General features: G+C 43.7%; 1 protein-coding gene across 5 annotated transcripts in view; it reads left to right on the top strand.

Annotated features, from left to right (window-relative positions):
* SLC8A3 (solute carrier family 8 member A3) overlaps positions 1 to 13968 on the top strand; it is a 179816-nt gene that overhangs the window by 129946 nt on the left and 35902 nt on the right. For 3 of the 5 annotated variants that reach the window (XR_012903475.2, XM_075927317.2, XM_006130302.5), the window contains exon 3: positions 3418 to 3524. Coding sequence is in view for 4 of the 5 variants with exons in the window: in XM_075927317.2 (XP_075783432.1) it covers positions 3418 to 3524 (107 nt within the window). In the remaining variant the exon portion in view is untranslated. Of the gene's footprint in view, positions 1 to 3417; positions 3525 to 5265; positions 5370 to 13968 lie in introns of all 5 variants that reach the window. The other 2 variants (XM_006130304.5, XM_006130303.5) reach the window with 1 other exon arrangement.

The raw sequence follows: 13968 nt of genomic DNA on the forward strand, positions 1-13968 counted from the left end.
ACGGGGCTTGAACTAGGTAGTTCGGACTAGGGTGCCTATTCTGAACTACCAGTACACCTCGTTTCACGAGGAGTAACGGTAGTTCGGATTAGGAACCTAGTCCGAACTACCTAGTTCGAGCCCCGTGTAGCCGCGCTGCACGGGGTTCGAAGCAGCGGGGATTTAAAAATGGCGGCTCCCCGCTTATGCTAATGAAGCCCGGGAAATTCAAATCCCGGGCTTCATTAGCAAGTGCGGTATGCATACATTACCCCGCTAGTTCGAACTAGCGGGGTAGTGTAGACATACCCTCATTTCTTCATAGAGTCATAGGGATTTCCTGAATATTTATGGATTTGTGGTTTACTTACTGAGTTAGAGCCTTACCTTCCAGATGGTCAACTCAACACACTCAAATCCCATCAAAGTCAATGAAAGCTCTGTGGAGGAAGCAATACCTGTGTGTATTTATAGATAACTAAGTTATAGCACAGTAAAAAACGCTGATAACTGACCAATGACACTAGCTCATTTTCTCCTACCGGGAGAGTAAATAATTCCTGTCATCTTGGATGAGGAATGAAGAAGCACAGTGCATACCACTGATTAATATTTCCAAAGTCAGCTGAGTTTGTTGATGAAATATGTTTGTGATGTATGCCACTGTCTCTAGTTTATCTCAAGATTTTTATCACTATTATTGAGTGCTGTCATTGTGCTTGCACTGGGCATACGTAGGAAATCAAGTCCTTGCCCTGAGGAGTTATAATCTAGAGCAGTATGATCATACTTTCCAGTTTTCTAACACTTTCCAGTCAAGGGTCTGAATGTGCATTACAGACATTAATGGATAAACTTCCCATTGTGGCTGTGAGGGAGGTGTTATCAACAACATTTCATACACAGGGAAACAGAGGTACCAAAAAGAACTTTAAAAAATAGGACCATACAACAGGAATTCCAGTCCTATGATTTAACTGCATGGCTACTCCTTCCTTTCTGCACATAGACACAACAGGTTAGACATATTTAATATACCACGTATATCTGAAATTGAGGAGGTGTCAGAATTTTGCAAAGGTCATATTGTGCAGAAGAAGCATGTGGAGGATGGGATTGTGTGGAGATTAGATTATTCACAGGCTCAGGGCCCATCATGTGGTGAATTGGCTAGCTGGTTTGAACTTCAGGGAGAGCTGACCTATGGCTAGAAAAATGTAGGGCATTTGCTACAAGTTTCTTATTTCGGAATTGTTAAGTGGAGACTGTTTCAGATTTTGATTGTAACTGCTGTTCACGGAGCTTGCCTATTGAGGGCTTTCAATGTGCCTGCAGTGTTTGGGAGCCCCGAAATGTATAATACATACAGCTATTTATAATGTATAACCATATGTGAGCCTAGCTAATATAGATATAATATATGAATGTCAATGCACACACAAACTGCTTTGCATTAAAAAGCGTGAAAAATTGCACCAGAGTCTGAAAGCATGAACTGCTTTTACAGTGAGAAAGTTGGGATGTGATTTCATATAGCCTTTCCTGCCAATCAACAAGAAAGAAAGCAAAGTGCAGGTATAACTTACAGCCTGAGGCAATCGAGAGCAGCACTAAGTGAAAGCAAAATAACACAACTGGCTAAGCCTTCAAGGCATGCAGAGACTCTGTGTGTGTGTGTGCGTGCGCGCGCGCGTGCCTTCAAGACATGCAGACTCTGTGTGTGTGTGTGTGTGTGTGTGTGTGTGTGTGTGTGTGTGAGAGAGAGAGAGAGAGAGAGAGAGAGAGAGAGAGAGAGAGTGTAAAAAAGTCATTGAGGAAACAGTTTCTACCTGATTAAGGCATTTCCTTACCAGGAAGGGAGAACAGACTGGCAGAGAATCCCTCATACTTTTTCAGTGAAGATATTCATGGAATTCAAGCGCATTTTGCCTGGGTAAGGGTATCAGAATTTGCCCCAGAATTAGTGTGCCCTCCATAGCTGGTGGAGGCCTCCCAAGCAAGATTGTCCAGTAGAACTCTGATTAATCTACAGTATGCTTTAGATTGAGGTGATATGAGATTAAGTTGAAGTATAGTCCCATGTGTACAGGAGGGCTGGTTTGTTCCCTGCTTTTAGAGCTTCTTTGTCTGGTTGGGAGTCGGTTTCAAGTGAAGTGCCCCAAGGATCGGTTCTAGGGCTGGTTTTGTTCAACATCTTTATTAATTACCTGAATGAGGGGATGGATTGCACCGTCAACAAGTTTGTGGATGACATTAAGCTAGGGGGGAGAGGTAGATATGTTGGAGAGTAGAGACAGGGTCCAGAGTGACCTAGAGAAATTAGAGGATTGGGTCAAAAGGAATCTGATGAGGTTCAACAAAGAGAAGTGCAGAGTCCTGCACTTGGGACAGAAGAATCCCAAGCATTGTTACAGGCCGGGAACCGGTTGGCTAAGCAGCAGAAAAGGACCTGGGGATTACAGTGGATGAGAAGCTGGATATGAGTCAACAGTGTGCCCTTGTAGCCAAGAAGGCTAATGGCATTTTAGGGTGCATTAGGAGGAGCATTGCCAGCAGATCTAGAGAAGTGATTATTCCCCTTTATTCGGCTCTGGTGAGGCCACATCAGGAATATTGTGTCCAGTTCTGGGCACCCCACTATAGAAAGGATGTGGATGCATTGGAGAGGATCCAGCGGAGGGCAACCAAAATGATTAGGGGGCTGGAGCATATGATCTATGAGGAGAGGCTGAGGGGTTTGAGTTTATTTAATCTGCAGAAGAGAAGAGTGTGTCGGAGGCTCAGAAAAGGATGGAGAGAGACAGTACTCAGTAGTGATGGATGGCAGAACAAGGAGCAATGATCTCAAGTTACAGTGGGGGAGGTCTTGGTTGGATATTAGGTAAAACTATTTCACTAGGAGGGTGGTGAAGGACTGGAATGGGTTACCTAGGGAGGTAGTGGAGTCTCCATCCCTAGAGGTTTCTAAGACCCAGCTTGACAAAGCCCTGGCTGGGATGATTTAGTTGAGGTTGGTCCTGCTTTGGGCAGGAGGCTAGACTAGATGACCTCCTGAGGTCTCTTCCAACCTGAGGATTCTATGATTCTAAGGATGTTTTAGGCCAGAGTTTCAAACCTTTAAGCAAAAGTTGTGCCTGTGAAGTATGTGCGTGTGTACACACATCCATTGAGTAATTGTGTAAGCAAAGCATGACTGTGTGTGTCGATCAGATGCAAGGCCGAAAGACTAGTTGCCTTGCAGTTATCCATTTTTTTCTGACAAAGCGAATTCATAGCAAGGGGAAGTAAATTTCTCTCTGGGGCCACTTCGAGCCTGTTTGGTGGGTGAGTAAACTTTGACTGTCTAATTTGCCTATTTGGTTTCTCTTACCTTTTCCCAGTCCTTGCTTTCCTATCCCCTCCTCCTCCTTATGACACTTATTATTTTTCAATCCACAGCAAAACAGTTCACATCAAGGTAATTGATGATGAGGAGTATGAGAAAAACAAGACTTTCTTCATTGAGCTGATGAGCCCACGCATGGTGGATATGAGTTTACAGAAAGGTGTAGTACTCATCCTCCAGACTAATGTTAACATTCTTATTTCCTCTTCTCTCTGTTCTCCTGCCTTCTTTTCTCCTCTGTTTTTTTCTTTTTCTCTTATTTCTTTTTGTTTTCCAACCGCTCTGTCCTTAACACTGCTGTGCACGCACAAACTTGTCACATGGTACCTATGGGGTCTTAACTGGAAAGGGCAATACTGTATTCTGGGGAGAGGGAACAAGATAGAGAGATGGGGTGTGAATTTGTGTGTGTGTGTGAGTGTGCGTGTAGAAGAGGGCGATTAGTATGCCTCCCTGATGTTGCTGAAATGGCTTGTGGTAGGGTTTTCTATTGCTCCTGTTGGCTGGAAGGACTGGACCACTGCATGCCCATCTGTGCAGCTTCAGTGGCAAAACATCTACAGGAAACATAACCAGGTTCTGAGAGGAGTTGTCATCCTGCCAGACCCATTCTAATAAAAACACAACAGTCGAGGCCCATATGAAAGTAGCACATCATTTCTCAGAAGTATTTGGTAAGATCCTTTAACTTTATCACAGGCTGACCCAAGGAACAAGTGCCATCAGGGTAAGGAAAGTGAAGAAAATCAACTTTTTTTTGAGAGACAGACAGACAGACAGACCATGGAAGCTTTTATACTTTACAGTGGTGACATAGTGTCATGAGCTTGCCAGGGGGAAGACTGAGCAATGCCAGTCTAGTGTGCTGGGTACTTTAAGTCCAGCCTTCCTAGTCCACTGGGATATTTTAATACACGTCTCTTTTCCCAAGCGGTGGCCAAGTAAAGCTGAATCTTTCAGACACAGACCATCTACTTTAGGGGCACAGTAGGGGTATCTGCACAGGGATAAAAAAATCTGTGACTGGCCGGGGCCATTTGAAGCTCTTAGGGCTCACGTTCTGGGCCTTGAAAATAGCACTTTAGACATTCAGGCTTAGGCTGGAGCCCAGTTCTAGGACCTTGCAAGAGCTGGAGGGTCTACACTACAATATTTAGCCTTGCAGCCTGTGACCCTAGAGCCCAAATCAACTGACCTGGGCCAACCACAGCCATGCTGCAGGACTTTCATCCCCTTGTAGACATACCCAATAGGAGCTGGTGAATAATGCTTGTTAAACAGCTTGAAAACAACTAGAAACAAGAATCTAAGATATCTGTTGTTTTCAAATACAAAGAGAGAGGTTAAAAAAACCCAGTTACCTCACAGCCAAATGAGAGCTCCACCCTGAATGGACAACCCCCCAGCCTCACGCACAGCCATGCGTGTTTGTGTGTATGAGTGTATCTCTCTCTGTCCTGCTCCCCACCTCCAGAGCCAACCTGTTATGAGTCATGAGAGGGTGGGAGAAGCATTTGGTCTCTCAGCTAAAATGTGTTTGATATCTTTGTGGCTGTTTTGCCCTTGGTTATTTCTGATTGGTCAGTGCTCAGTCAGCTGATGAGATATTATTACCATGTGACACTAAACTCAATGTGCTGCAGAAGTCACCTCCCACTAACCATCAGCAAGGTCCAACCCTCCCCTCCTCCTTCACTCCCTTGCCCACCCCCATCTTCCTCCTCTAATACTTTCCCACTCACCCTCAGAGCAACTACGACCGATGCGCTATATCAAACAAACAAAATGCTGCCCAAGGGAGCAGCAGGAATGGACTGCATGTGAGAAACGTGTGGTACTACTGCATCTGCTCCAACCAGCCAACCCATCGTACACGGTTGTCTTTCTTGTTGTCCCTACAGGAAGACCGTAAGGGTTAAAATAGTAAATGAGGAGGAATACGAAAGGCAGGAGAATTTCTTCATTGCCCTTGGTGAACCGAAATGGATGGAACGAGGAATATCAGGTGTGAGATCCTTTTTGAAAACAAACCAAAAAAACACAAACCCCAAATCCAAAAACTCCCACTTTTCTCCCCTCTCACCCACCTTTTTTCCTCCTCCTCCTCCCCCTTTAAATGAATTGACTTTTATTCTTTTCCCTCCTGTATTCTCGATTTCACCCTGTTTCGGTGTCATCTCTGCCTTTTAGAGCCTAGCTTATTTACGATCCTCTTTTTGTGCAATGCTCAGGCCTCAGGCCTTATTAATATCATCAGTTTTGATTTGTTTTGTTTTGATGACATCTCTGCTGCTATCCGTTTGCCCCCCCCCCCCCCCCCGCCCCTCATGTCAAGACTAAAGGAAGTGAAAAAGAACAGAGAAGAATATAGTGCATGGCCTTCAACTCCCCTCTTCAGTACTGTATCTCCCACTGTCCTTCCCTCCTTTGTACCCTGTCCCTTATGGCGCAACGTTGAATATTGTTGTTGGGTTCCCATGAATCTTTGCTAAAAGCCTACCACACGGTACGGGAATCACGAAGTGTTTTAGCTTTGCGCCTCTTTAGCTTTTTTTCATGCAAGAATCTTGAAGCATTTCACATATATTTATTAATGAAGCCTCACAACACTTTTGCGAGAGAGATATGAAGCCTTATTTCCCAGTTTGCACTCAGATAAAATGAGGCATGTAGACGTTAAATGACTTGGCCAAGATAACACTGCAAGTCAGTGGGAGAGCTGGAAAAGAACCCAGACTTTTAGTATCCAGTTTTGGTGCTAAACCATACTTAAAAATACCTGTGTCCGCCTGCCTGACCACACGCTAAACCTCTCCCTGGGCCACTGAAATCCATTTGTCATTCCATTGCCACAGTGGTTCAGGATCTGCCCCTAAAGGTAATATTTGAACATAGGCACCTAATAAGTGGCTCTCCTCTTTTGGTGTCTGAGCTGACATGCAGGTGGATTGAGGTACCTGTCTGAGCATAATTTGGGCACGATAACATTTTAGGTGCTTCTGCAACAAAGATGCCAGCCGGGGTAATTAACCATCATGTGAGTTTAGAGTCTTCAGATAGAACAAGATTGAGAGAAATTCCATTTGTCTCAGAGGGTGGCTATTAATATAAGTTTGAGTCCCACAGGAAATGGATTCTTCTTTGGTTGATTTGTGTTTTCTGAGTTGGAATGCATCCCTACTACAGTCTTACAGTGTGTGCATCCAAGATCACTTAAAATTCCTCTGTAGGTTACCCCATCAATGCTACACAATGCAGAACTGGTTCAAACAAATCAGGATTTCTCTGAGAAGCTATTTAATGGTGTTCATCCTTACAAGGCCAGTGTAAATTGAAAGTAACTCCGTTACAGACAATGGGGTCACATAGTGTAAAACAGGTATAAATGAGGATGGTGTCAGACCCAAGGTCTGCCGGACAGCTCCTAAAGGGCACCTGCCTGTCTCTGTCACAACACAGGCACACCTATGGGCAGCCTCTATTTACCAGCAGGGCATGTGATACAATAGAAGATGAAGCACTTGTCCATTTGTGAATATTATCTGCAAATTTCCAAGAAACATGTCCACAGAAGGAGAGGTATGCACATTTCATTAGCCTGGTAAGACTATAGCCAGCACAATCTCTCAGCACTTAAAAATAAAGGAAAGGAAAGAGGGATTCAATGTATTTTTACATGGCCACCGTCTTAATCCTATGGCCTCTCTAAAGAGTCCATGTACTGTAGAGGGCTCCCACGAGAGGGCACTGTTGCAGAGGTTTTCTGTTGGCTTTAATGAAGAATTAGATGGCACATAGGTAGGACCTTGTGAAATTCACAGACATGAAAAACATGTCATGGACCATGAAATCTGGCCTCTCCCCCTCTCCATGAAATCTGGTCTTTTGTTGGCTTTTACCCTGTGCTCTACAGATTTCATGGGGGAAACCAGCCTTTCTCAACTTGGGGCTCCGAAAGGGAGTTGCGGGGAGATGATCACATTATTTTAGGGTCATGGTATGGCCACCCTTACTTCTGTGCTGCTGCCTTTAGAGCGGGGTGGCCATGGAATGGTGGTTGCTGACTCAGGGTCTAGCTATGCAGGTAGAAGCACAGAAGTAAAGGTGGCCATACCATACCAGGCCATTCTTCTGTACTGCTGCTGGCAGCACCTCTGCCCTCTGGCTGCCCAGTTCTGAAGGCAGTGCCACCAGCAGCAGCAGTGCAGAAGTAAGAGAAGCATTATCATAGCCCCCTCCCCCACCCCGGCACCCCTCTCACCTTTTTGGGTCAAGACCCCCCACAATTACAACTCCATGAAATTTCAGATTTAAAAAGCTGAAATAATGAAATTTACAACTTATAAAATACTATGATATATAGATACCATTAACTTTAAAGTTCATCAGTACAACAATCACTATTGTCATCATGTAGCATGGGCCCTAATGACTCACAAGGCCACTAAGAGAAACAGATTCAGTAACTCTTGGCAGGCCCAGATAAAGTTGTTTTTGATGAGGAATTTCTGCTTGTATATTCTACTGGCATATTTGTAACCTTTCACACGGGATGTGGATTTCATCAGCTTGTGCTCTTCTTGTTGTTACTCTCCATTTATCTCTGTTGCATGCAGGCTGTTTCCAGAATGCAGTCGGAATAGCTCACGCTTCTAGATTGTTCTCCAGAGTGCTTTCAGAGCATTTCTTCTGGCCTCTCTGGGCATGCAAGCATGTCCCTTGGCTCAGCAGACTAAGAAGTAATCTTTTGAGGTAATCACCATTCAGGCCTTCTAGTGCAAGAGCCAGCATATCTCAGTTGTGCTTTCTCAATCGTAGCTTGAGTACCAGTGGTTTGGACTCCCCCAGGTGCCTTGTTATCCTGCCAGTTCATCTTAAGAATTAAACGATAGGCAGCACTGATGAAATGCATCTGATTTCAATTCATTGTCCACATTTCACAGCCAGAAAGCAGAGTCAGTTGGCACTTAGGTGCATAAAGAAGCATTTACATGCTTAAGGATCCATCCAAAGATCCCAGGGCAGGATTTGGCTGTCTGAATTTGTATCTACATATTGGTTTGATACCTTGTGCCGCTAAAATTCCCAACTCTGTCACTGCTAACTCGCTCTACGAATTCAGCAGTTGACCATAGACACCTAACTGAAGATGTGCCACCCAGGACAGCAATACAGGACACGGTGTTCAGCAGAGTATAGTCAGTCCAGATTGCTGGCTAAACTCTCCTATATACATAACAACAGAAAGCACCAGCAAAGAATATCTCTTATGTAGTATTCACTAGAACTAAGACTTATACTGGAGAAGTCTTGGCCCTCTGATTGGGATCCCAACTTAAACTGGGATTTGTACCTTTGCAGGCTCATGCTCAGAGCTTAGCATCTAAATTGCAATATTTGTGAGGCACCAAGATACAGACTAATGAAATCTATCCCATCAGGACTTTACCTGTATCTATCACAACACTACTGTGAGACTGGCCTTCCTGCCAATACTTTCTGCCCCCAAAATAAACTAAAGTGGTGAAGGGCCACTGAGGCAGCATTCACTCTGAGCAGTGATGAAGATCGCAGTCCCAGTGTTCAGCTGGAACTGTGTAGGGAGAATTACAATACCAGATCAGACTGATCATCCAGTAGGACCTGTTTCTAAGAATGGCCAGTATGAGAGATGATTGAAAGGGTTTTTTTTTAAAGCAGAAACGGGACATTTGGGGGGCTTCTGCTGAAAATGTTTCAGTTTTTTGATGAAAAGTCAATTTTTTCTATGGGAAGAAAAACATTTTCAGACCTGCTCTGGCCAGGACTGGATATTTCAGAGGCAGGTGCAAAGATTTGTGTCCTGGATAACTGTGGAACATCCTTTCCCTAGTCGGTGGATGTCTTCATGATCTGCATAAATCTCTAATACAGCTTTCTTCACTACATAATTTTGTGTCACCTGCAATGTTTGCCCCTTCCCTGCTCAGTCCCTTTTTCTGATCATTAGTAAATATTTTAAACAGCCTCCATGCTGGGCTGGTACCTTATGGCATGCAGTGATTAACCTTTTCGTCATGACAGAAATGGATGGATTTTTCCTAGTTTTTGTTCCCTGTCCCTTCGGTGCTTTCTGATCTATGATAAATTTCACTTTGCACCCCAGGGATGTTTAGTTTCATGAATAGCCTCTTGTGAGGGGCTTTTTAAAAAGACATTCAGAAAGTCCAAATAGCTAAATCGTGTAACTCTCCTTTATCAGCTACTATGTCAATATGCCCAGAGAATTCAAATAGAACAGATTTCACATTGGTATCTCTCCAATGTTCGTAATGAAGACTAATAGTAATTCAGTAAGGGCATATCAAGGTGCAAGGAGCACCAATAAAGGTAACTCTTACTTCAATTTGGTAGCACAGAAGTGAACAAGCAAAACACCAAAAGGAAATGGGCACTTTCTGCCTAGCAAGTAAGGCCAGGATGGTGGGGAGGCAGGGAGGTTGGTTTGCTCCAGTCTGCCACCTGCCCCCCAAATTTTCTACTCTTGTCTCCCTCTCCTTTTCCAAGAAGTTAACTAATGGAGTCTCATGGCTACATCTGTTTCTCTTATTTGCAGTAACAGTGACCAAATCCCTGTCTACTGAGCATAGCAGTTCTTAGAAGCCTCCCACCTAGGGATGTTAAATTTGGATTAATTAACTCATTGAATAGTCGATTGGATTTCCACCGACTATTCGATTAGTCAATAAGGACTAGCTCAGTGTTCCACCTTTGAAATGTACAGGAGTCCCAGCAGGGGCTCTTGTGCATTTCAAAGATTGAAATTCCATGTGTAGCCCTGCTGGGGCTCTTGTATATTTCCAAGTGGAAGCGCCGCATGGAGCCTGGGGCCTGCAGAAGACTCACCGTCCCTGGCTGGCCCCAGGCTTCATGCGGTGCTTCCACTTGGAAATGTACAAGAGCCCCAGTGGTGACTCTTATACGTTTCAAAGTTGGAACATCGCCGCTGCACCCCTGCCTCCTCCCATGGAGCTAGAGGGAACAAGCTTTTAAGCTGGCTCCCCCCAGTACTCCTTTCTCTTCCCCCCTTGCTGCCTCCTTCTGATAGAGGCAGCACGTGCGGGGAGAGCAACTAGTTGACTAGTGTGTTGACTATCCGATAAGCTTTTGCTTATCAGGTAGTCAACTAGTTGATTAGTCGTTTACATCCCTACTCCCAGCACATTGAGCCACCTGCCTGGCCAGCCTTCTATCAGTCACTTTTAAATGCCTCTCTTGTGAATCAAGTCTTCTTCATTGAAAGATGACATCTTTTAGTTTCACTGTTACTTTCATGGTAGTTCTGGAGTCACATTAACTTACAATTCAGACAGATATTTTGCTATTTGCTGCCCTGCAGTGCTTCTCGGGGTTCAGAGAAATTCCAGCCTGTCTGTTCTCTGTTCACACATCTGCCTCAACAATTTTTTTTGCACTCCAGAACTGCAGGAGTGGAGCTTGCTTTTCTTGGAGCCAGTCTCCACCTTTTGCTTGCCCTGTGGTTAACCCAACTGTTAAGCAGAGCACAGAGTTGGTGTGAGCAACTGCAGAAAAGACACCTCTTTGGAAGATTCCATTTGACATTGCATAAGCATGGGGCTCACACTTGGAAAATTACAATTCATGCGAGTAATTGGGACAATTCACAGCAGACTGGCAAAAAACTGAATTTCAGGGATAGTGGCTGAATATTAACTTTGGATTATTCCACTTGACAGAAGGGTGAGAATCCTTCTTGGAAACTTCATGAATAAGTGGTTCCTTCAAGCTGTGTCCTCACAACAAGTTGAAACACAGAATCCCTGTTAGCAGGGGCAATGGATGTGTCGTTTGCAGGGATCTGCATAATAGTGGGTAGCACTGGCACAGAAAACTCCACTTCCAAGAGTGCAGTTGTGGCTGAGAGTCATAGTTGGAAGATTGTTTCATGATCAGTGGATGAGAATAGTTCTAGAAAATTTTCATTTCTTTTTCCAAACAGTCCTCTGCACCCCATCAAAAGTTTGCACCTTGTGAGATTATATTTCCTCTGCAATATACTGACAGAACTAACTTGTTGTAGCAAGTTTCCCAATGAAGAGCTAGTGTTACTTAATTACTTGACCTACATGAGAGGCAGAAGCTACATAGAACTGGTGTAGACAGCACTTAGGTGTCTGTAACTTGTGTTGCTCGGCAGGGTGTCTTTTTCACACCCATGAGTGACATAAATTAGATTGGCTGAGGTGGCCGTATAGACCTTCCCTTAATCTATAATGTGTAAAGAATAAAATGTGGGGCTAATTCTGTGGTGAAGCAAACAGTGATGAAAATAACATAAGGGATTAGAAAATGGATGCACTATACAGTTTGCACGACTCTTATACTGGACCAAAATCACTTTGGGAGCAACCTTCATTGATCTCAGGGCTTATCTAGACTACGTGGAACAGTTGAAAGAGGATATGCAAATTCCATTGGAATTTGCATATCTTCTTCCAATTGCAAGTGAAAGTAGTTTAGATGCAGCTTTTTTGGTGAACCCCCCCCCATTTCAAAAAGCCACATAAACCTCAATTTTTGAGGAAGAGCAGCTTTTTGACAAGGGGGGGGGGGTTCACCGAAAAAGCTGCATCTAAACTACTTTCGAAAGTGTGATTGGAAGATATGCAAATTCCCACGGAATTTGCATATTGTCTTTTGACTGTTCCGTGTAGTCTAGATGAGCCCTCAGTGACTTACAGCAAGATGAATGTTGGCCCTGATGCATCACCTAGTTGGCCAATGAGCTTCATACTGTATAGAAGACACAAAAATCGTAGACATTGGATACTGGCCTGGCCTGTGAAGTTCAGATACCAATTACCAGACTATAGAAAAAAGCAAGTATTCAGATCTGGGACTTTGGTTCAGCCCCTTATGCAACTAAGGCAACAAAACTACTTTAGGAGTTCTGGGATCCAAGGTTTTGATTCAGATACAGGCCAAATACAGGCTCATGCACTAGCAAAATGAAGGCAGCTTCAGTAAATGACAAAGCAAAGCTGCTTCAGGAAAAAGATTCAGATCTGAAAAGTTGTTCTTGTATATCTTGGCCATGCCACCACGCTCGTCTGTGCTCCTGCTGAATTCTCCTTCAACTGATTGGATTCTCACCGGCCGTTACCTCTCTGTCTGGAACCAAGCCAATCAGACCAAGAAAGTATCAAAGCAATTTCACCCTAGAGTTGTCATGATGATTCTGTAGTTTACCAGATGCCCCTTTCAGAACCTTAGGCTACCTGGAGTCCTGAGCCTTAAAGGACCATCTCTGTCTTGATTCTGATTTTACAAGTGATTATGCGAAACATTTCATTCTCACAGGGTAGTTCTTGCAGCTTAATTAGGCATATATACAGAGGCCAGACATATATAAGGAAGAACATGTGTTGAATTCATCCCTAATGTACTCTACTGGAGCTCTGGATATTACACTAGGGATTTATTTTAGCTTTATATGCCTTTTATCAACTCTTTCATTTTATCAATGAAAACGGAATCCCCTGTCCTGCCCTCTTCATCACAGTCTGGAAAATGATACACTGAAGAACTCCTGGGAGTTCAGCAGAATAAATGCTTCCTGCTTTGTCTGCCATATCCTGTGTTCATCTCTTCTCAGATCTTGCAAGATTTAAGCAAGGAACACAGAGGGTTGCTATTAGGGTGTAAAAGCTGGGCTTATTTTAATGGCTTCCTATAGTAAGGTGCATCAGGCACTTAAGAATATCCTTGACACCAATAACAGTAAGGCCACACTTCAGGAGTGGAGTGCGTTGACTTAGCTGTGTCATGATCAGTGACTGGAAGAGCAGAAGGCACTGCAGATCTGGAATGAGGTACTCTAGTTAGCAGACATGTGTGAGAGCCCCAGATCACAAAGCAAAGGGGTGCTCCAGATGAGAATTGGTGTGTATTGGCAGAAGGACAGGAGGATCCAGGACTAGACTGACAGTGGATATTACAGGTCAGGACTAAAGTACATTAAGCAGGTCCATGTGCAAGAAGGAAGCTACTGCCTGTGAAATCATATTCTGTGAACTATATTCACTCAGAAAGATAAAGATAAAGCAGTCCCTTGGCTTCCTCTTCTGTATTCCTGATGTTTCATTCCTAGCTTTACAGGCTCCTTCAGATATTCATGTATCATATCATAGCATAACTGAAGAAGAGAAAAACATTTCTTTTTCAGGCTCAAAAGCAAATGAAAAGTATAAACTCAAATCCCAGAGCACCAGAATATGATAACAGCTTTATGAAACATGAAAACTGGTGATGTTTTATAATCATTGTAGCTTAAGGGTCCAGTGATATTTCACTATTAGATTAATTTTGAACACTGAGTGAACTCGCCCTAATAATATTTCTGCTTGTGTGAAGCAATTGAATTATATTTGTCCAGAGTTATAGCAGAGTAGGGATGCCATTGAGGTGCATTTGACTAGAGCTGTGAAGAGACCCAACATGAGAAATGAATGGAGTGCTGTAGATGAAGGAACATTGAGGAATATTGCCTAGGCTGTGTGTAGCCACGGGCAGTTCGTTCGAACTAAGGGGGATTTAAAAATGGT

Source organism: Pelodiscus sinensis, chromosome 5, assembly GCF_052426305.1.
Source record: "Pelodiscus sinensis isolate ZL-2025 chromosome 5, ASM5242630v1, whole genome shotgun sequence".
Taxonomy (NCBI): Eukaryota; Metazoa; Chordata; order Testudines; family Trionychidae; genus Pelodiscus; species Pelodiscus sinensis.